Source organism: Alosa alosa, chromosome 4, assembly GCF_017589495.1.
Source record: "Alosa alosa isolate M-15738 ecotype Scorff River chromosome 4, AALO_Geno_1.1, whole genome shotgun sequence".
NCBI lineage: Eukaryota > Metazoa > Chordata > Actinopteri > Clupeiformes > Clupeidae > Alosa > Alosa alosa.
In genome coordinates this window covers 32,560,803-32,584,350 of record NC_063192.1, presented here as the reverse complement: position 1 = coordinate 32,584,350, position 23,548 = coordinate 32,560,803, and the positions used below count along the sequence as shown (strand labels likewise).

Below are 23,548 nucleotides of genomic sequence, written 5' to 3'. Positions count from 1 at the left end.
ATATTGAGAATATTTCCTGTGTGGCAGTATGTGTAAATAGAAAAAGGTCAGTGTCTCTCCTGTTAGCGAGCTTTGATATTTATTTGCTCATTCATAATTCTGTCAGTTGACCTCATTTTAATGGGACAAATTCCTTCAGTAGGCCTAAGTGGAATCCAACCAATTTATTAATTATAAGATAGATAGATAGATAGATAGATAGATAGATAGATAGATACAGATAGATAGATATATATATATATATAGAGAGAGAGAGAGAGAGTGAGAGAAGATACTTTTGAGTGTGTATGCGTGTGTGTGTGCGTATGTGCGCGCGCGCGCGCGCGCGTCTGCGTGCGTGCTTTTTGTGTGTGTGTATGTGCTTCTGTATGTGTTGCCATATATATATATAGAGAGAGAGAGAGAAAGAGAGAGAGAGTGAGAGAGAAGATACTTTTGAGTGTGTGTGTGTGTCTGTGTGTGTGTGCGTATGTGCGCGCGCGCGCGCGCGTCTGCGTGCGTGCTTTTGTGTGTGTGTATGTGCTTCTGTATGTGTTTCTGTGTGTGCTTGTGCTTCCTCCAGTCTCGCACTTCAGTCTCCACCCAGCAGTTTGAATTGTAGCATCAGAGGGGAAGCACGCTGCCCTAATGTGTGAGAACGCCACGAGCGAGCGCTAGTCCTACCACCGCTCGCCCCGATACCGGAGAGCTGAATTGGTTTCATTTCTCTTCCTTATCACTGCCAAGGCTAGGCCTGATTTATCACATTTCATAAAACACTAGGTGAGTTTACTTTTGACATATTATCGCTTTATGTTAGAAAGTTAAAATACTTCTGACCGAGTTTTCTCGTAGGCTATAGGCTACTGCAGGTTCAGCACGCAACCTATAGCCTATGGTGTGATGCACTCATTCAACAGTCTAGCCTACTCTATGACTTTGTTTATACAACTTTCGTTAAATGAATGTGGGATGCCATTAAAACTAAATCCCGGTTAATGTTATTTACTCTGTTTATGGAGAAATAGTTGTTTAACGTCGCTTTGGCTGACAAAGAAAGGTCATTTGATTGTCTATTCAAACATCCTAGATTTTACATAATTTGATGTGTCCATACCATAATAGCCTAGGCTACATAATAATCCCACAACTGAGCAAGTGTAACAAATAGGCTGCGGGGTAAGCTATAGCCAACATGCTTAGACGAGGCATTATCATCTGAGGTTTAAACTGATTTCTGTCGACCCAGATATGTATTTTATACAGAGGATATACATATTTCTCTCCCATAGCGGGTTAATTCAAGCTGTTGACAATATCTCCAGCAGAGGCGCATGAAGCAGCCTATGGTTTGAGCCTATTTTTGCTGTCCTATTTTTTGAGCGTGCTGCTGACCAGCGCGAGGTTCTGCGAGGACGTTGTTCTAGTGGTGTAGTCAATGCATTTCACATGCATCTGCCTCTAGGTTCCCTCATTTTGTCAGCCGTCAGGGTAGTTATGTGTGTTGGTGTCTGCATGTGATACTGAACCCAGGCTCTGCGACGTCAGTGGCTGTAAACCTAATTGAAAACATTCCGTTAGTGTAGCCTACTAGCCTACGTCGCGCACTGTTGTGCGACTGAAATGAATGAAACTAAGACAATGAACGTCTTCGCCACCTGTATGCTGGTTGCCGTGGTATCATGCTGGCTCAGCTCCGATGTCCTGATCCTCCTGCGGGACTATATTACAGAAACGTTGAATAGCCCTGCCATGCCAGAGCCAGGGACGCCGCGACGGAGTCCGCAAGGTATCCCCTACGACGACCTGCCGCACATAATCAACGCGGACGGACAGCATTTATTCTGTCGCTACTGGGAGCCGGAAGTCCCTCCAAGGTCAGTTTGCATGTTGTTGCATTACAACACGGTGTCAATACGTCGCTGACAACTGGGTGTTGGCGTTAATGTTTGTAACAAGACAACTCGCTAAGGCAATAGCCTAATCAGCCGGCGTGACTGTCACATGCAAAGGTCACAGAAGGACGTAAGATTTTCACATGCAGTTTACATGGTGTACAATTCTGACTCTACACCTGTGTTTGTGTGTAGCCTAGTCCAGTGCATGTGTAAGAGTAGTGAGGGAAAGTAATAGCCTGTAGCCTAGGTATTTGTGTGAAACCTCATGTGTGTTATCCCCTCAACTGTATGTAGGCCTAGGTGATACAGTAGCCAGCATACACTCTCTCACTGCCATACGTTTTTCATTGATTTCTTTAGGAGTACAGCGGCAGTTAATTTTCAACTCTTTGCCAGACTGCACTTCCTCTTTTTTCAATCACATGTCCTGCACATTTACTGAGACTGCGCAGACCACATGCTATACTGAAGGTATCTCACATCCTTTGTTGCCCTGGCAACCTTTTCACCCTCCTTTGAGCATGGTACTTCCCCAGTCATGCTGTTTCCATGGTAACAGTCACTTTCCCGCCTTTGACTAACCAAGTGGCATCCTCCTTTCGGGTGTGTGGGGGATTATCACACACACCAAAGGCATGTGGGCTTAATTGTGTCTATGGAGGATAGGCTTGGGGAAAAAACGTTTTTATTTATTGAGTTGTTTAATATAGCTGCTGGCATGTGGGTGGTGTAGTGCCATATGCTTCTCCTGAGCCTTTTTGTTTTCAAGGTGTAAATGCCAGGTCCCTGCAAGCTGTTTAAGCCCGTACATTATAACTAGTAAACAGGTGATGATTATTGTAGCCTTGAACATCCATTAAATCAGACAGGTGCTTGACCAGTCAACACAAATGGCCTGTGTCAATTATGTGTCAATAGATCTGCATGAGAGGAAGTCTGCGGAAAGGGCATATTGATTTGATATTGCTCAGAAACATTGATATATAGCAACATTAGCTTAGGCCTTCTGGTCTTTTAAAAGCCTTTTAATGGTCGATTTTAAAGTCTTATATGGTCCTATGGTTAGCACCCTCTTACATTACTGATTTTTTGTCATAATGTCCCTTTATGAGCTCTTTTGTCTTTCCAATATTCCCAAAAGTTGTCGAAAATAAAATTGTGGAAATAGCTACTAAATATGTGGGCTCAATGAACATTTTAAATGGCAACAGAAAACCCCTCTGTCTATTCATTATTCTTCTTTAAAATTGTACTGTTATTATTAGAACAGATATGTCTGGTTATAGGACCTCGAGCAGCAATTCACTGAATTTTCCAAAACCTCTATTGAATCAGAAGCTCTGAAGTACTTTTGCCTTTCTGATGTGGGAGCAGTTTTGAGGAACTTAATATGCCAACTGTTATGTTGCTGTGTTACTTTGACCTTGGTCTTTTTGCATTTGCTGGTAGCTGGTTGTTGTGAAGTCATATGTAGCACAGACGTGACTGACCTACATGACATTCCCCAGACCCATCTCCCCATATTCTGGTGCTCTTTTACTGCCTGTCTTTCTAGCCCAGATGATTTGTCCCAGGCTTTCATATCAGTAGATACAAACTCTACTGGTACTGGTAGGTTCTTCATATGGTGAGCACTGCTGGTACGTAATGAGAACATCTGCCATGTTGCCATTGACAATAACATTGTGCTAGCTAATATGTCTGCATATTTTGACCACAAAGATGTCATCAAGAGCACTGAATGTGCATAGGGACAGTTGCATATTGGGAATTTTATTAGGATGACTGTGTCAGTAGACTGGAACTTTTAAAGATAATTTAATTGTTCTGTAAAGTGACTGATTTTGAAAGATCTACTGATTTGAGTGTACAATCCCTTTTAAGCTTTGCATTCTGGTTGCCTGCATGTTTTCCTCCCACAGTCTCCAGTGCACAGTGATGTGTGCCGAATGCACCTTACTGTGGATAGTGGGATGGGCAAGACCAGCGAACGCAGCTCCATCCCAGTGCAGACAGACAGTGAGGCACTCTCTCTCTCTCTCTCCCTCCCCCCTCTCTCTCTCTCTCTCGGTCCTCTCCAGTGACTCCTCATAGCTAATTGAGCAGGTGGCATTGCAAGTTTAACAGGTTGTTAAAATCACGCCTCGCTCGGTGTTGTGTGAAATGAGTCACACTGTGGATAACCACTGATGCTGAAATAAGAAAGCCGTTTGTTTTGAAGGCATGTCATACAAGCAAAAGCCGCCACTGCTTAGGCTCCCCACAGCTCCCCAGCGGCTCACACGCGACCTCTGCCTGATAGCCCCATGAAGGCACCTAGTCTACTCTAGACAGGCCATATTTTGAACGCAGAACACAGCCTGTTTACCTGTAAGGCTAACTGGAAACGATCCCACGTTTACACAATTAGCTTGTACAACAACATGTTACATGTGTATATAGCGCTTCACAGTGAAGGGGGAACCTCACTAACTACCACCAATGTGTAGCACCCACCTGGGTGATGCACGGCCGCCATTATGCACCAGAACGCTCACCACACACCAGCTTGAGGTGGAGAGTGAAGGAGTGAATGAGCCAGTTACACTGGGGGATGATTAGGGGGCCAGATCGAATGAGCCAGGTGGGGAATTTAGCCAGGACACCGGGGAACCCCCTACTCTTTGTGATAAGTGGCATTGGATCTTTAATGACCACAGGGAGTCCAGACCTCGGTTTAATGTCTCATCTGAAGGACATCTTCTCCTGCAGTACAGTGTCCCCGTCACTGCACTGGGGCATTGGGATCGATTTTTTTAGCCGGAGGGAAGAGTGCCACCTACTGGCCACCCACCAACACCACTTCCAGCAGCAAGCTAGTTTTCCAAGGAGGTCTACCATCCAAGTACTAACCAAACCCACACCTGCTTAGCTTCAGTAATTCAGGGTATCCGTTGGTCTGCCTGCTGGCCTAAACTGTAAACTTCAGATCTGTATGTAGAGTCCTGATTAACAAGCTAGCCTATGGTGTAGCTTCACAGTAGTGACAGTAGGATACAGGTGTAGCCTATATTAGCAAAGTCCTTTTAGGCAAGTCCCTCCACTCGGTGGCCATATTGCAACTTTTTGGGCACTTATCAGGCATCTATTTCAGCAAAGCTTCACAACACCAACCTTGCTCCAGCAGCGAGATCACAACACATGATATGACTGGCACAATGTCTTCACAACACAGCACAGGATTGGCACAATGTATTCACATGTCGACTCTTTTGCAGCGGAAGGGATGGGATATGTGTAGACAACTGCCATATTTATACAAACTAACCCCATGCATATCTATGGAGGATTTTTTGAGTGCTGTGTCTCTGGTATTAGTGTGTAGATTAGAAGGAGCCAGCGGAACTAACCTGACAAATAAGGGGCCCACATACAGCCGAGTCCAGAAACGTAAGCAAACATGTACAACCACATAGCAGCACATAAGGGTCAGATGCAGCACACAAGGGTCAGATGCAGCACATAAGGGTCAGGCAGAGCACACAAGGGTCAGGTAGAGCACATAACAGCACACAAGGGTTAGGTGCACATAAGGGTCAGATGCAGCACGTAAGGGTCAGATGCAGCACATAACAGCACGTAAGGGTCAGATGCAGCACATAACAGCACGTAAGGGTCAGATGCACATAAGGGTCAGATGCAGCACATAACAGCACGTAAGGGTCAGATGCTAAACATAAGGGTCAGGTAGAGCACATAACAGCACACAAGGGTCAGGTACAGCAAGGCTTTTTTACAGAACAATGTGGATGTTTGTCCAGGAACTGAAAGTAGGGCATGGTGTGAAACACTGTTTAACTACTCTACTCATTTCATTACAGTGTACCTTACAGTTATAACACAAGTAAACACAGTGGACTATCTAACAGAGCAGTTGTCTGAAAACAGCTAAACTGATGCAGTCAGCTGTGCTGCATTTGGGCACTTTGGCAACACATCAGCTTTTTCATCAGAAACAGACATGCAAACACTGTAGTGCTCGGCTCAGCACTGAGGATTGGGCTATTTGGTGTATTGCAAGAATTCAACGGTTGGTATGCAGCTGAATGCAAACATATGCTGACCAAATGTTGGCACCCATTTTAAAAACTACCTCATGTTGAGTTGAGTCTGTTCAGTTCAAGTAAAATAGGTGAAAGGTGCTCAGGGATGAGGAATGGAGCACAATAATGATTGACAGATCTTTTAGTGGACAATGCAGCCAGTGAACTTAGCAGAAAGCCAGTGTTTTACACACACACACACACACACACGCACACACATGCATATTACGCCTGTGAGTTTATCACATTAAATAACACACAGTGATGCTCTTGCACAACAACCTTGTTTGTTGACTGGGATGTTTCTCTATCTCTCTGACTCTCTCTCACTCTATTTCTCATCACACACAAAGTCTGTTAACATGGTGCCATTGACCTCACTACATTGACCCCTATCTGGGTTCAGGGGCTGAAGGCTATAATCTGATTAAGATCCACAGTGAGGAGTTTAACACAGTGTGTGTGTGTGTGTGTGTGTGTGAGAGTGTGAGTGTTTAGAATTGTACAAAGCTGCTTGTGGGGGTCTGCCAGAGAGATGCATGTGTGTGGATGGCCTGTGCTGGACAATAGAGCAGCTCTTATGCTGCTGGCCTGGTGATTAATGGTCATATGGATGAGGTTGCAGGGTGTAGAACACAGATACAGATGGTATATGCTGCCCTCAGGGACTGCCTATATATTTACATACATCATAACAGTCAATAGAGGCAGTTAACCGTCCCTCACAGTCCCTGCAAAACACAAAGACCCTCTTTCAGTCTACTCTTTGTCTCTGTCTGCCTCTCTTTCTTTTCTCTCTCTCTCACACACACACACACACACACACATAGATCACTATGTTCAGAAATTCTCAGAGGAAAGAGAAGAGAGAAATAAAGGGTCTTTGGAGAGAGATGGGGACGGCTAATGAGCCTCTTTTCTGTCTCTCTTCTCTCTCCGTCTCTCCACACTAATTCACTGATTTGGCTAATTGGTGCCCACTCCTTTTCAGACCCAAACCTGTCATTACAGTGTCACTACCTCACACAATCTGTGTACAAGAACTGCAAATGTATTTGTGTGTGTGTGTGTGTGTGTGGGGGGGGTTCTGTTCCTTGGGACTATGCTTATAATTGTGTGCTTGTGTGTGTGTACGGTCTGTACTTTTCTGAGGTTATTTATCACACTGCATAAGCATAGTCACCCAGCAGGCACTTACCCAACCTACATTTGTTTTAGTGTGTTTATGAAAGTCCATTTGCACTTCACACTGCACTAGAAGTGCGTGTCTGTGTGAGTGTGTGTACTGTACTGCATATATGAGTGTGTGCCGCCTGCTCTGCTCTTCACACTGCACTGGAAGTGTGTGTCTGTGTGAGTGTGTGTGTACTGCATATGTGAGTGTGTGTGTGTGTGTGTACTGCATATGTGAGTGTGTGTACTGTGTGAGTGTGTGTGTGTGTGTGTACCAGTGTTGCCACAGTTACCTTGAAAAAGTAATCTGATTACCGATTACTGATTACTCCTTTAAAAAGTAACTTAGTTACTTTACTGATTACTTGATTTTAAAAGTAACTAAGTTAGATTACAAGTTACTTTATAACACCCCCACCGCCTCAACATAAAAATGATAACCAGTTTGCCAATACTCACTATACTGGAAGTGCATTTTAACAGTAATGGCAACAATGTATAGCAGACATCCCAACCTAACATACTTAGATACTGAAATTCAGATGTTTGTTCAATAATGTCTAGTCAGTACACCAAATAAGGAAGGCCTATTGATATAAATTGTGATAGTAAAATATGTAGATTTTGTAGTTTGGCCTTTTCATGTAGCCTTGGCAACTAGCCATCTAGTATAGGCCTGAGTAATATGCAAATGAAATTACACTTGTTAAACTCACCTCAACAAGTCTTTTGCAATCATTTAACCCGCCGTGAGCAATGCTAAAGTCACTGTTACAAACAGTGCAGTGTGCAAGACTATCATTATGTTTTACTCTTATGAGACAATTGGGTAGGCTACACTTTTTGTAGTCTGATGTGAAATGGGTCTTAAATGTTCCTTTTTGAGGGGCACTGACTGCCATGACGCTCCTGTTCCTAGATACACTAACTGAACTGATTAATTAAGTTCGGGAGAAAAGAGATATAAGCTAAGCCCACCTACACTGAAAACTGATTGGTTGATTTAGCAAAACAGACCATGCTCTCTGTCTTGGATGCGCTTGCAGGCACACACGCACCACTCCTCTCTACGACGGAGTATTAGGGCCACACATGAAGGAAGAAATATTTTTGCCATGACGAGATTAAACTCGCCATGTCGACATTAAACTCGACATTTCGAGAATAAAGTTGAAAGTTGAAATATCAATATCGACTTTAAAATCGCCATGTCGACATTGTCGACATTTCGAGAATAAAGTTGAAATATCATGTCGACTTTAAAACTAAAACATTTTGAGAATAAAGTTAGTTTGGAGAGAGAAGGACCGCTCGGGACGATTGAAAGGGAGGACGAATTAAACATTCCAGTTTTCTTCGACTGCAACAATGATTAGACATAGGCCTATCATGTGAACAAAACATAAAACATTAACCTCCGTTGCTCAGCCAAATACTTTCCTGTAGGTCCTTATCACGGAGTTACAGGCGATAAATGCGATGGTCAAAAGTAGCCTAAACGTCATTAGCGGTTTATTGTAGGCCTATTATTAAAGAGTGTTTTTCATCTAAAGGTTCAACTTCATGCTTATGCACTAGAATAGGCCTACTAGGCGCTCTCCCCAATCCTAGAATTTCACATTGCTTGTTTGTAATGGATGCAAAACAGCCTATTGCTGAATGTCTAGGGACGAATGAAGCTGTCCTCCTCCCAACCACCCCATGTACTAGTAGCCTACATGCGCACATATGCACACACAGTGCATAAATAAAGTATACATGCACACATATTCCCTCACGGGATCAAAATAGTAAATATGCTTAGGCTATACCTGTGTTTATTGCCTCCTATGTTTATTGCAGGTGAGACATGGAAAAGCAGTTTTAGAGAAATTAGTTGACCTAGTGGTTCATGAAGGGCAGTTATTTGAATGTGCGGTGGCCTTACCCACGTAAAACTGAGTGAAATAGCATTTTGTATAGAAACATATCATTGGATATATGTATTATTCTAGCTATATACTAAGCGGCATAGTGCATGGTATTTCCAACCTTGAGATACAGCACTTCGGCAATGAGTAGTTAACAGACAAGACGGCAATGAGTAGTTAACAGACAACCGCCGAGATTAAAGTAGATATTATATTTCAACTTTAGGCGAAATCGAAAGTTTAATGTCGAGCATCTGAAAGTCAACATGTCGAAGCCGCCATGGCAAAAGTAGATATTATATTGAAAAGAAAAAAATATTTTTGCCATGGCGAGATTAAACTCGACATTTGAGAATAAAGTTGAAATATCATATCTACTTTAATCTCGACGTGTCGACTTTTAAAGTCGACATGCTGACATTAAACTTCATAATAGGCCCTACTGTTTAAACATAGCCTACACAGTTTAAGCTATGTAGCCTACACTAATACACAATATATTACATGAAAAATGGGCTTCAAATAGGTGTTATTTCAGATAGATTGCAGATATTTAGATAGATTGCGTCTTGTCTGTTAACTATCATTGCCGTCATCGTGAAGTGCTGTCTCGGGTTTATGGAAATACTATGCCGTTTAGGCTAAATAGCTAGAAAAATATATGTAGCCTATCCAATGATATAATGTTTCTATACAAAATGTTATTTCACTCTGTTTTACGTGGTTAAGGCTACTGCACATCCAAATAACTGCCCTTCATGACCCACGGGCGTCACTCTCCATAGGATAACATGGCAAAACTCATTTTTCTAAAACTGCTTTTCCATGTCTCACCTGCAATACGTAGCCTGTAGGAGGCTAGAAACACAGGTATAGCCTAAGCATATATACTATTTTAATCCTGTGAGAGAACATGTGTCCATGCACTTTATTTATGCAATGTGTGCAAGTAGGCTACTAGCCTACATGGGGTGGTCGGGAGGACAGCTTCATTCGTCCCTCCATAGACATTCAGCAATGGGCTGTTTTGCATCCATTACAAACAAGCAACGTGAAAGTCTAGGATTGGAGAGAGCGCCTAGTATGCCTCTAGTGCATAAGCATGAAGTTGAACATTTAGATGCAACAACTAAATGTTTAGAACAACACTTTAATAATAGGCCTACAATAAATAAATAAACCGCTATGACGTTTAGGCTACTTTTGACCATCGCATTTATCGCCTGTAACTCCGTGATAAGGACCTAACAGCAAAGTATTTGGCTGAGCAACGTATAGGTTAATATGTTCTATGTTTTGTCCACATGATATAGACCTATGTCTAATCATTGTTGCACTCGAACACTCTGAATCATTGTTGCACTTGTTGCATTGTTTCATTCGTCCTCCCTTTCAATCGTCCCGAGCGGTCGTTCTCGCTCCAAACTAACTTTATTCTCAAAATGTTGAGTTTAATGTCGACACGTCGAGATTAAAGTCGACATGATATTTCAACTTTATTCTCGAAATGTTGAGTTTTCATGTCGACGTGGCGACATTAAAGTCGATACGTCGAGATTAAAGTCGATATTAAATTTCAACAAAAATATTTTTTTCCTTCATGTGTGGCCCTAATACTCCGTCGTACGTACCTCTCTCTCTCCCTCTCTGTTGTGTGCACGTTTAACTCAGATGCACACGCGATTTGAAGTCCGGTCTGGCTTGCGTGCTCTTGTTCGCTCTAGGTTCCGGGAGATTTTATGTAGGTAATTTGCAGGCGTCAGGATATCAATATGTGGGAGACTCCCAAAACTTCGGGAGACTTGGGATGTCTAGCTGACACAAACTCAAAATAATGACTTTATAGATAAAATGTGCATCTCTCTCCTCCCTCCATTGTTTACGTTTGTGTCGCTGCGTGGTTTATTTTTTACAGTCTATGGGTTTTACACGTGAGTTGTCTTCATGCTGAAAACGTGAGCATAGCCTACATGACGTTAATCCCCGAGACAAGAAGAAAGCAAAGAATATATCTTTTTACTAAGGAAAATTACAAAAATAGTAACGCACAGTGACTTAGATAAGTAACTTTAATCTGATTACTAGTTTGTAAATAGTAGCGTGTTAGATTACTTGTTACCGAAAAAATGGTCAAAATAGTTACTTAGTAATGCGTTACTGGCATCACTGGTGTGTACTGCATATGTGAGTGTGTGCCGCCTGCTCTGCTCTTCACACTGCACTGGAAGTGTGTGTGTGTGTGTGTGTGTGTGTGTGTACTGCATATGTGAGTGTGTGTACTGTGTGAGTGTGTGTGTACTGCATATATGAGTGTGTGCTGCCTGCTCTGCTCTAACGGAGTGAGTGACCTTTGTTGCAGGGCGCTAGTGTTCGTGGCACATGGAGCTGGAGAGCATTGTGGGGCCTACAATGACGTGGCCCAGTCACTCACCAAACATTTGCTGCTGCTGTTCGCTCATGACCACGGTTAGTCACGCACACAACCACAAGCAGAGCTACTTCCTTTCTATATGCTCATCTCAATTGCTTGTGTTGCTCATGTCTCTCATAGTACTTTCTTAATAAAGCATTACTTAGTCTTTCAGTGTAAGGCTTGGTTAAGCCAGTAAGTATGATGACAGCTCAGGGAGAAATAACATAGTTCACCGAATTTGAAATATCATAATAAATCCAGTTTGTGCAACACACAGTTGGAATCTTATCACCAGATTTAAAAGATCATCAGATGAACGGCTTTTGGTCTAAGGCTAGTCAGCAGTGAATTTCACCTACATTCACAAAATGTTAACAAGTCATGCCCAAACATGTGCTCTTTTCTAAAAAGTCTGCTTCTCACAGATTGTCAAGTTTCATTCACAAATGTTCCCAATTCCCATGTGCATCTGTTGACATAATTCAAATGTCATAATTCAGAACTACTCTTGACATGCTAACTGCCAGCGTTGGAATGGACATGTGCATCTGGAGACATGGCCAAGGTCTTAGTTGACCCCGCCATTCCAGATGTATCACATGATTTTAGGGCTCTGTTCCAAAGGAATGTGTTGTTCCCCGAGCTCCCACACAGCACTGCGCCAGGCGACGTGTGAGCGGGTGGCATTAGGCAGTGGGCAGCACACACTGCGGCCTTCACAGAAACTGCATGAGTGAGTGCCTTTGTAGCGGGCCCGCTAAGATAGGCGTGAACATTGCTCAGTGGTATCTTGAACTCAGATCCAAACTAATTCTGAGCTAAATTTGGCACTGTGTAATTCCTCTGCATTTGCCAAATGAATGAAAGCTGTTCTCCATTCTTTCCCAAATATCTCCACTGTGTATCTCTCTATTCTCATTGCTGCTCACTAAACACTGTTTTTATGGAATCAAATGCTACAGTAGCTCCTAAAAATGGATTCATGGTTGAATTTGACATTTGACTCTCTCTCTCTCTTTCTCTCTCTCTCTCTCTCTCTCTCTCTCTCCCCTCTCTCTCTCCCTCCCCCTCTCCCTCTCTCTCTCTCTAGTGGGTCACGGTCAGAGCGAGGGAGAGCGGATGAATGTTAAAGATTTTCAGATTTTCATCAGAGACTCTCTGCAACACATCAGCATCATGAGAGAGCGCCATCCCAACCTGCCCGTCTTCATCATAGGCCACTCTATGGTAACCATATAAAACAAAGTGCAACATATACTGTGTGTGCGTGCGTGCGTGCGTGTGTGTAGGGCACAATTAACACCCAGCCCCTTTATTGGCTAGTTTGTTTCAGTCAGTCTCTGATTTTCTGCATGCTGTATGAATGACATAGCCTAGAACTCTAGACGCACCAAATTACATTTGCTGCCAGGGCTAGTCTAGCAACTCTCCGGTGGCTTGTGAGCTCGAAAAATTAAACTTCTATGAGGCCAATCAAATCGTGTATAGAGTCGTTAGGCGGGCTTAACATAATGATTGATGGCAGAGTTTCAACGGTTTGGCTTGAATTCCCTGCTACTTGAAAACAAATAAGATGGATGTTGCTGTTGGCGAACAGTGTGACACGAGTTAAGCTTTTATTAAGTTGGCAAAAGTTTGAACTAGCCAACTAGCTCCGCTGGTGGGAAACGCATGGGACTCATAGCGCTGTCCTATTGTGTGCAGAGGGAATTTGAAAGACATTTTAATGTGGGTCTGGCTTGTCAGGCTATGAATGACATGTTGTAATGGAGAGTAAGGTGGTGCTACTGTAGTTCTGTCTCACCCCGCACTCTCTCGGCCTTCCTGTCCTTCCTGCACTCTGCTCTGTCCTGCTCTGACTCATCTGTCTAGTTTTGTTTTTCTTTTGCTCTGTTTATGGGTCTTCTTGTTCATGAGTTTAATCTTTCGGGTTTGTGTTGATAAATAACTTCAAAAACCTCAGGCCGCCTGGTGCAGAGAGCAGCTGTGATTGGTGCATGCAGCCACACGGTCAGACATGTTTAGAGAGCGCCTGATTTGTTTTGCTGTTCATTTCATTGTGGCTAGAAAAAATGGTGATTGAGATTAAAAAAATTTATGAATTATGCAGCCCAGTCCCTCTAGAGTCTAGCCCCGGGTGGGGTCAGCTTAGGTGGACATGTCAAGGGGGAGGTGCCAGATCATGCACAATCCAGCAAAGACCTCAACAGTGGAACTGATGACCGTGGTCACAACGGAATCGAAGGCTGCAGTCAGGGAGGGTCCACAATCGTCTTGGATTTTCCATGCCGTTGTATTCAGCCAAGGGCTGTGTGGGGACTGCTGTCACATGAGCCTCCCCATGCTACAAGATGTCCCACAGGCATCCTGCCAAAGGGAAGGGGATCAGATCAGGCCCTGTAAACAGCCTGTGTTGTGTTAAAGCGCTGTGCTGCTCACAGTGTGCTGACAGGGGCAGCACAGTGATGTCCAGGAGCTCTCAGCCACAATCTGGCACTCAGGCAGTGGGTGTATGATCAGTTGCTAAGCCCTGGGACTCAAAGTCAAAGTCAAAGTCAAAGTCAAAGTCAGCTTTATTGTCAATTTCTTCACATGTTCCAGACATACAAAGAGATCGAAATTACGTTTCTCACTATCCCACGGTGAAGACAAGACATATTTTACCAATTTTAAGTCCACAGACAAACATAACATTCAAGTAAACAAAAAAGTAAGTAAATAAGTAAATAAGAGGGCACATATAATAATGAAAAAATAAGAGCAGCAAAATTTTGTTGAAATTGTGCATAGACAGTCAATAAAAACTAGTGCAAGTCAGGCCAATAAGAGGCTTGGGTAGATCTGTTTGACCTGAGTAATAAAGAAAGTGGCATAGTGGTGCATAGTGGGACTCAGCCTCCCGGAGGCAGGAGGGCTTTTAGACTGCTGCACTGTTGACTGAGCAACCCATGGGGAAGGTGCTGGAACAAAATGGCCTAAATATAGTCTGCCTCAAACTCCACTGTCTGGACCAACACCATTGAGATGGATCACCACTGTGTGGTCAGAACCAGTAGTATCTACACATTGCAAACCAGAACTTTATTTGCCATGACAAATAGATCTAGTGATTGACGTGAAAGGTGAAGGCCATTGTTGTTTGAGAGCTGAGGAGCAGCACCCTGTGAAACCTGACTTTCCTGATGAAGGACAGCTTACAGAAGAGAAAAGGGGACTATTCACTTGAGTCTGCTTCACCAGAACCTAGTCCTGGGACCTAGTCATTACCAAAATGAAACTTCCCAGAGGCATGTTGAAAATGAAGAGTGTAGATAAAGCAATGATTCCCAAAGCTCAGTGTTGAAAGGGTGCAAGGGAGCATGTCCCAGTGCAGTATTAGACACTATACTGCACTGGGACATGCTCAAATCTGCAGTTATTGACATGAGCATAAATACTCCACGACACACAACCAAGACTTGCTTGATGAGAATGAGAGGGAAATCCAACAGCACACTACCAAGTCACATGCATTTATCACCTGGCAGAAGGACATTTACTGCAAAAATGCTAAAGTTGATGTTACAAAAACTCTGATAATTGAAAAATAAATGTGGCACACCAAATTCAGAATTCTGCAAGTTTTATTCAAACGTTTTTGGGAAAACACCCAACTGCCTGTCACATGCCATGAGGATTGTACCATGGCTATCTAAACGACCATGTTGACTTTGGATTTGACAGCTAACAACTGTTTGACATCAGCTACAGCTAAAACATGCAATGTTACTTTGTCCAAGCTCTTTGATAAATATTCCAATCCGCATTCAGAGATGTGCTGAAAAAAAACATTAGACTGTCCGGTGAAGTTGGAGATATATATACATATATATGTGGATATGAATATGCTCCAGGATTGAACCACAAGAACCTAGAAGGGGGACAGTCATGATCTAGTGGCCATGACGATACAGATACTGGTGACGGCACAGTGTGAGGTGGCCCTATGCCCTCCTGCCCTGGGACGTCCTTCAGCACTGGGACGATGTGGTTTGTGGTTTCAGTGGATAAATTATATGTGACTCTAGATAAAAATGTGTAATCAAAGGGGTTGTCTGACGCAGAAAGAGCTAAGTTGGTCAACACAACATTGGTCAACACAACTTGAGCTGAACTGGAACTGTGGACATTAAGGTCCCAAAGAAGACGAATCTGTAGCATCTCTCCTCCTTCACATGCTTCCTTCACCATGACGTCAAGAATGTAAACACAGGAAACCACCTGGGGCCAGACAAAGAGTGTCCAGCAATGTCCAGAAACAGACACACACACACACACACACACACACACACGTCACCCTGCCCTTTTCTGTCTCTTACTAAATAATCAGCCAAGAATAGCAAGATTGTCCTTGTTCAAACCAATGACACATCCCTCCACAGAGCCACAATATGGAGCTCATATTTACAGTGTGTGTGATCATTATCGAATTTTGGATGTGTGACGTTTTATAGAAAGATGGGTGTTTATGGAAAAAAGAACACCCAGTCTGACCTTGGTTAGTGATCTGTACGTGAGAAAGGGCTACAGAATAGCCGCTAGGCTTGGTTTACAGGAACAGCCTGTGTGTGTGCATGTGTGTGTGTGTACCCATTACTGTATGTTTGTTTCCCAGTCATTCCGATGAGTAGTATTCCTGAAAATCATTTGTTTCAAGGTTGTGCAATCTTTTGGGAATCAGTTATTTCTGTCCCTCTTTCTCTCTCTCTCTCCCTCCCTCTCATCTCACACACACACACACACACACACACACACACACACAAAAAATGGTAACCCTGTGTGTATGTGTCTTTGTGTAAGGACATGACATTTCCATACTTGTTATGTGGCCATTCAATAAAAGAATGAGAGACTGTTTATACAGGCAGAGAATGCAGTTCCTTTTACATTCCAAAGCGGACATGTGCAGTTCACGCGCGCGCACGCACGCACGCACGCACGCACACGCACGACACACACACACACACACACACACACACACACACACACACAGCTCACAGCTCACAGAGTGTAGTCCATTTAGGGTCACTGGATTTCCAATAATTCCTAGGTGTGCATATGCTGAATGCTCATTGCTCACACACTGCACCACACACTGCACCACACACACATCCACACACTGCACCACACACTGCACAGTGGAATAAGCTGTCCTCAGTGCCTTAGTCAAAGTCTCTCTTCTCACTTCCCTCTTTTATGCTTTTATAAACAATTATCTGGTCACTAAATTTGCACACACACACACACACACTCACACACAAGTACATGCAGTATCTGGGGTTTGGTGGGCTAAAGAGTGAATGGGTGCATTGTGCTACGGCCCCCTACAAGTTGATGAGATACGCTGAGGTTATATAAGGACCCCACATTACTGTATGTAAGAGAGGGAGATAGAGAGCATCATACAGAAATGGATTATAAGGACTTAAATTAATAGCATGTATTAGCCGCACCCAAGTGTGTATTACCAGCAGCGCCCAATAGCCCAATGAATCACAATCAGTTCTGGCTTTAATCATAAGAAGAATGTAGAAAAGAAATGTTTGCATGTATAGCCCGCCCCCGTGCTTTAACCTCATAGCTGAAGAAATTTTGCAAAGTCAATGTATAGACCTCAGTTAATAGTGGGGAAATGACGGTATAGATGTGAATGTGTGCGTGTGCTTCGTGTGTGTATGTGTGTGTGTGTGTGTGTGTGCTTCGTGTGTGTGTGTGTGTGTATATGTGTGTGCACTTCGTGTGAGTATGTGTGTGTGTGTGTATGTGTGTGTACTGTGCATTTCTATCTGGTGCCACTGCTCCGGTGGGAACTGCTTGTTGATAGCAGCCAGCTCTTTTGAAACTTCTCATGAATATTCATACTTCATTCTGACCATCCTCAGTGCCAGAGGAGAAGGGAGGGAAGACTGTGAGGATTCCTCTGGCGCTGTTTAGTAGTCAAAAGAGCCGTTATTTGCCTTAGCGCTCGCTTTAGCATACAGCCTTTCATTTTCATATCTAGCCTAATTTAGGACAGCCACAGCCATGTGACACAACGACACAAGTGTCAGGTTTGACCTTCAATAATTGAACAGGCACAATGAAGCTGTGTTGCAGAGCGTTCAGTGTACATCATGTGAAGCTTGAGTTTCATTCCTTGCTCTCCAAGTTTTTAAGTCTCCAAGACCATGTGCTGTTATCAGATCCTGTGTCTCCACACAGGATAACTGCATAGGTCTATGGGTTCAGATGTGCATATATGTGTGTGTAAACGGCATTGTTTGTTTCTGCAGGGTGGGGCTATCTCTATTCTCACCGCATGTGAGAGGCCACAGGACTTTGCCGGCGTTGTCCTCATTGCCCCTATGGTGCAGATGAACCCAGAGTCCGCCACTCCTTTTAGGGTACACACACACACACACACACAAACAAACAAACAAACAAACAAACACACACACACACACACACACACACACACAAACACACACACACACACGTGTCGCGCTCTCTCTCTCTCTCTCTCCCTATATATAACTCTCTCGCTCATTTTCCATTGCTCTCACAAATGCACACATGCAGACATCCTGTTTTTTCTCATTCTTTCTCTGTGTCTGTTCTCACACCCAAATATGTAACTCTCTCTCTCGCTCTCCATTGCTCTCACAGACATCCTGTTTTTTCTCATTCTTTCTCTGTGTCTGTTCTCACACCCATTGGGTCAGTTGATATGACTGCTTCCTTCTCCCGCAGGTGTTTTTGGCTAAACTGCTGTGTCACATGATGCCCAATCTCTCTTTAGGCACCATTCAGTCCAAATGGGTCTCCAGAGACCCCAAACAGGTACGAAAGAATGTGTGTGAAAGGTCGTGTTTGTGTGCCTGCATGAAAAGCCTTTGATCTGTAGTTTAGGTTTGGCCAGTCAACCCCCAGCGTCAGAGAACATAATATGACCTCCAGCGTCAGAGCACATAATATGACCCCCAGCGTCAGAGCACATAATATTATTATTATTATACATTTTGTCTTCTCACTGATTATATGTATGAACTGTTATATATCTTGCATACATTTTACATGCAATGCTACCAGTGGTTGTGTTCATTGTTGTGTACTGTGTGTGTGTGTATGTTCATGCTGGCATTAGGATGAAATGTGTTGCCGTAGTTGAAATAGAAATCAGACTTCAGAAGTTTAGAATAGTCGTGAGGGAACTATACTCCCACACAGCTGTGTGGGGCCTTTACCTAGCTGTTCTCTACCAACCTAAATGTATGCAAATACTATTTTTCTTGGAGCTATTAGGCTGTTGTGTAGGTGTGAATGTGGCTAAGTGTAGTTCTGCTCCGGGGCTGCAGGTGGCGGCCTACGACGCTGATGAGTTGAATTACCATGGTGGGTTGAAAGTCTCCTTTGGAATGCAGCTCATGGAGGCAGCTAATCGCATTCAGCGCCTTATTCCTGACATCACTTGGCCCTTTCTTCTTCTCCATGGTGATGTTGACAAACTGTGTGACATCAGTGGCTCCCAGTTAATGTACGACCAGGCCAAGAGCTCTGACAAGACACTGAAGGTAAAAGAAACTTACATAGTATCATGCCTCAAACAAAGATTCACAGTATGTCTCTAAATAACTCCTTTGTTCTAATGCAAGAGAATTTCCCTTTTGACCTGGCAGTAAACTGTAGTGTGTGTGTGTGTGTTTGATCCGGTAGATATATGAGGGAGCATACCATGCTCTCCACCACGACCTCCCAGACATCGCTGAGGCCACTCTCAAGGAGCTCACTGCCTGGATCTTGGAGCGTCTGCCTGCTCCCTCAGTGTAGTCAATACTGTTCTATTCAGCTTGCAGTGCTGCTTAGTGGTCCAACACACACACACACACACACACACACACACACACACACACACACACACTTTCTACTGAACTGAAGGTCAGCTGATCATTCAGAACATATGTGAGCATGAACTTTCACCAATTGTATGTGTGAAGGCCTATCTTCTCGCCATGAGGTAAAGGATTTGAGTGCGTGTGTGTGTGTGTGTCTGTCTGTCTGTCTGTCTGTCTGTGTGTGTGTGTGTGTGTGTGTGTGTGTGTGTGTGTGTGAGTATGTATCTCAGATGTGCTTCAAAGAGCATGTTGCCGTGGTAATTGGTGAAGTGACCATAATGAGCTAAGTCCTCTGGAACAGCGCTCCATTGTGTGTTGCCGCGGTAACTGCTGCCTTTTGTCCTTTGAGGTGGTGCTCTCTCTCTATCTATCTGCTCTGCGAACGGTACTGCATGCTCTGTAGTACCGCTGCCCCTAGAGTGCAGAGGCAGTACTGCATGCAACCCAGCCAGTTGCCACAGCAACTACAGTATAGAAACAGAATGGGTTATATTACCTGTCACTCAGAGATAGAGCAGCAGTTGCCTGGCTTGTAGGCTTTATACATACAGTAAACACACCCATACTCTTATGAAAAAATATATGAAGATGCATGCTTATGTACTAGCAAAATAGGATCACTCACACATGAAACATGTACACAAACAATTAAGCATGCACACAATCAGCAGCTATAATATGTCAGATAAATTCGCTGAGCACTCTGGAGCACAGAGGATATGACTGTTTGGTGCTCAGTTATTACTGACTCTGACACATGACTGTTTCCCAAGACTGTGAACTATTCTATTCACATCACCAGCTGAGAGGTGCAGACTGTTGGTGATTGTGGTGGTGGGGAGATAGTGTGTGTGGGGGGTACTTCTCTAAAGAATGTGGATATACAGGGAAAGTTTAAATTTAAACAAACCTGCTTTTTAACTGCCTGAAGTGCGAATGACCAGGAAAACAGTATCATATGACAGCAATAGATTTAAACCTTACAGTCAGGGTCAAAATGGCCAGGGGAGAGGCTTTGAAATTCAGGAATCAGATGACCCTGAGGGGTCTATCATCTACACCAGCTCAAATCCAGCACCATACAGCCCAGACACACACACACTCACACACATACACACGCACATACACAAGACTCATGTGAAAGGGGGTAATTTACTCCTCCCAGTCAGTCTAAAGGATGTGTGATGGCTTTTATACTCCTTTGGCATTTATTTTCCTCTGACAAGAAAATAATTCCTTGTTGAAATGCCAGTTGTGACATTTATATCCTGACTTTGGCATCAATATCATGTGGTATTACATTTTATGTATAGCATGATAAAATAATCATTATTGAAGTATACGGATATTGAGATTTTTGCACAAAAGAAATGTAAATATAGACTACTCATGAAGAAAGAGTAAACTAGGGGACAAAATGCTTTAATCACTGAGAAACAGTATAATGGAAAAGTTCTGTGATGTTAATATGAACTGAATTGTGCTGTTTCTGTCCCTGCTGCCCGCTGTTCCCTTACTCCCTCAGCTCATGTTCATATTCATCCTCCCTGTGAATATTCATGGGCTTTGGCTAATGTCTGAAAATGTCATTGCTAAAATCATGTTTCCAAAAGCACTTTGGACACAGCTTATTGAAATGGCATGGTCCTGAGGATAACTAAGGGCTGCAAGGGTGATGGCCAAACATTCCTGAGAGACATAATAGCAACGACTATACAGTAGATGTTGTCCCACTTTTTATTTAGGGCTTCATTGGTTTCACCGTACACATGACTTTACACCAGTGACTTCTCAGTTCATGTTTCTACACCCATGGTGCACTTTAGCTTTAATGGCAGGCTGATTGTATACATCACTAAGCTCTATTGAAACCTTACTATATTGTGATTGTATACCCTATCCTGCTGATGTCTTCATGATGTGCATGAGTCCTGTCTTACTAATCATTTAGGCTAGTCATATTTTGTAAAACTGTTTTTTCTTTTTTTTTAACTCATTCTCCCAACTATATCTGCCAAGTGTTTCTTGAATGACTTGGACTGTCAGAAGGAAAATAATAGACTGTGTCAGTAGGTCAAATTTCAGTTGGACCTGTCAGTTGTCAAATGTAAGTCAACTGTTTTTCAAATTTGTGAATATACGTTGGTCTCTATCTGTGGCTCCATTTTGAAAGACAATGTGTGTGTCTATGTTACAATGGAGATGTCAGGATTGTTGTATTTTTCTGTTGATGCATCATATGGAAATGTAAACTTGCAATCTGAATAATAGTTTAGAAAGTTGTAGACCTAGGGCACATTTGATTGAGAGGACACATTTATTAAATTATCGATAGAGTTTGGGGTGTATTATAGGTCTTGGGGAGTATTGAGATGTGTAAGATGTGGATGATGCACCGGGTGGAGCCAGGACTGAATTAGCCTTAGCTCCTGCAGCAGTTTCTGACACAGTCAGAAAAGTTAATTACTGGGAATGGCCTTGTCTGGATATACACATTAACAATTCCACAGAACACATACAGGCATAGCTGCCACAATCCTGTTGCATCTGTGCAACTGAAAAGCCGATTTGTGGATTTAAGGAAAACAATGTAGCCTATTTTTTTCCCAAGACGTTTTGCACTCTTTTAATAAGGGTTAGGGTAATACCAACCTTGACATTTTAAAGTGGGGCCATGGCTGACTCACCGCAGTACATTGAGAATTTGCTATGGGGCATTTGTCTATACATGGACACTGTGTTAAACCAGCAGAATGTGGCGATTTTAATCACAAGGGTTATTCTTTACAATCAAAAGTTGCTCTTCAGAGTTCTTATTTGAGTCAGGGCCCATGCAATCTATGAAGGAGATTATTCAGAGGTCATAAACACTAGTCCTCTTACTGTCTTGCTCCCTTGGCCAGTAGAGATAAAGGTCCGAGGATCTTGATGTGAATTGTGGTGTTATCTTAAATGGTGGGACCAAATCCACCATTTACATTAAGGCAGTCCTGTGTATATGGCAGAGTACTGTTTTAATAGCTCAATAGTTTGTTTGCCATTCATATTATCCCTGATAATGGTGTTTTTTGTTTTGTATTTTAATATTTACATATTATGGACTGATGTAAGTTACATCAGTTTTGCAGAAGTCGGCATATTTGTGTTTTGCTTTAGTCACTGATTAATTATTATTATAACGACACTGCTTAATGTGACTTAAAAGATGGGATAGATACTTTAACTAGGCCTAATTTATCTACCACTTCCTACAAATTATCTGACACCTGGATTAAAAGGAGGCTACTCTCAATGTGCAATCTGATATCAGTTTTATATTTACATCAATAAAGGCATGTGATCCCAGACTTTTGACTTGTAGTCTAACCTATGCATGTATGTGCAATGTTACATTTCCAATATTGGAGCGGCATTAGAGTGCTTAATGAATGAATTAATTGCAGTAGCCTAATTGTGCATTTGATGGATTGTAAACGGCAAACATGTATTTCTAATAAATTGACTGTTAACCCATTCAATGTTCCTGTCTTGTGGTAAAATAGACCTATTCACAGCCATGTTGCTATGAATCTAATATTTATTTGACTTCAAAATAAACATTCTCTCTGCACATCTACTACTATCCCCATATAGTCTATATAGTAGGCTATTGCTTTTCCTTCATTTTTGCTGGTTTCGTACTTTTATCCAAACAATTCTATCCCATTTTATTCACTTATCCAAATTCATGCCTGTAGGCTACCGTTACACATGCTGATGCTGTCCTACGGTACGCCAACAGATGGCACCCTTAAATCAAACCACATCCAAATGTCAGTGAGAAAAATCTCTTAATCTCTACCTTGGCTGACTTTAACAATAATCTTCTAATTATCCTATTGCATCATAGGCTTCGCTCAGCATACATAAGCTAGTAACCCTCTGCACAGGCAAAACATATTATGAAAACTTCGGTTACCTCTTCATTATTGTCTCAATTTAAAGATAGTGTAGGATTCGTAAAATAATCTGTCTAGAAAGATGCGAAATAGGCTATTGATGCATCTCTTCTACTGCAGTTTGCCTATCAGAAATGTGGTGCTCCCAAGCCCATAGTGCATAAATGTTAGGCCTACTACTTCAAGGCTAGCCCACGTCTGGAAAGCTCTGCGCCACTGCAGTGATCAGTCATTTGAGGTGCGCT

At 42.8% G+C, this 23,548-nt stretch overlaps 1 protein-coding gene across 2 annotated transcripts; it reads left to right on the top strand.

Annotated features, from left to right (window-relative positions):
* The first annotated feature begins 557 nt into the window (after window positions 1-557).
* mgll (monoglyceride lipase) lies at window positions 558-22,981 on the top strand. Of its 2 annotated transcripts, XM_048241860.1 has the most exons (8): window positions 558-762; window positions 1,712-1,856; window positions 11,402-11,508; window positions 12,546-12,682; window positions 17,767-17,877; window positions 18,224-18,313; window positions 18,829-19,044; window positions 19,187-22,981. In XM_048241860.1, the coding sequence occupies exons 2-8, from the start codon at window positions 1,732-1,734 to the stop codon at window positions 19,298-19,300; spliced, it is 900 nt and encodes a 299-aa protein (XP_048097817.1). In that variant the 5' UTR covers window positions 558-762; window positions 1,712-1,731; the 3' UTR covers window positions 19,301-22,981. The 2 variants fall into 2 exon arrangements, with proteins under 2 accessions (XP_048097817.1, XP_048097816.1); XM_048241859.1 differs by lacking the exon at window positions 558-762 and having other exon boundaries at window positions 1,330-1,856.
* The last annotated feature ends 567 nt before the right edge of the window (window positions 22,982-23,548 follow it).

Bases quoted from the DNA above. Each gene is read 5' to 3' on its own strand.
- mgll (XM_048241859.1), top strand. From the start codon at position 1,603: ATGAATGAAACTAAGACAATGAACGTCTTCGCCACCTGTATGCTGGTT. The intron at 17,878-18,223 runs GTACACACACAC...CTTCTCCCGCAG, and splicing joins AGTCCGCCACTCCTTTTAGG to GTGTTTTTGGCTAAACTGCT. The intron at 19,045-19,186 runs GTAAAAGAAACT...TTGATCCGGTAG, and splicing joins GCTCTGACAAGACACTGAAG to ATATATGAGGGAGCATACCA.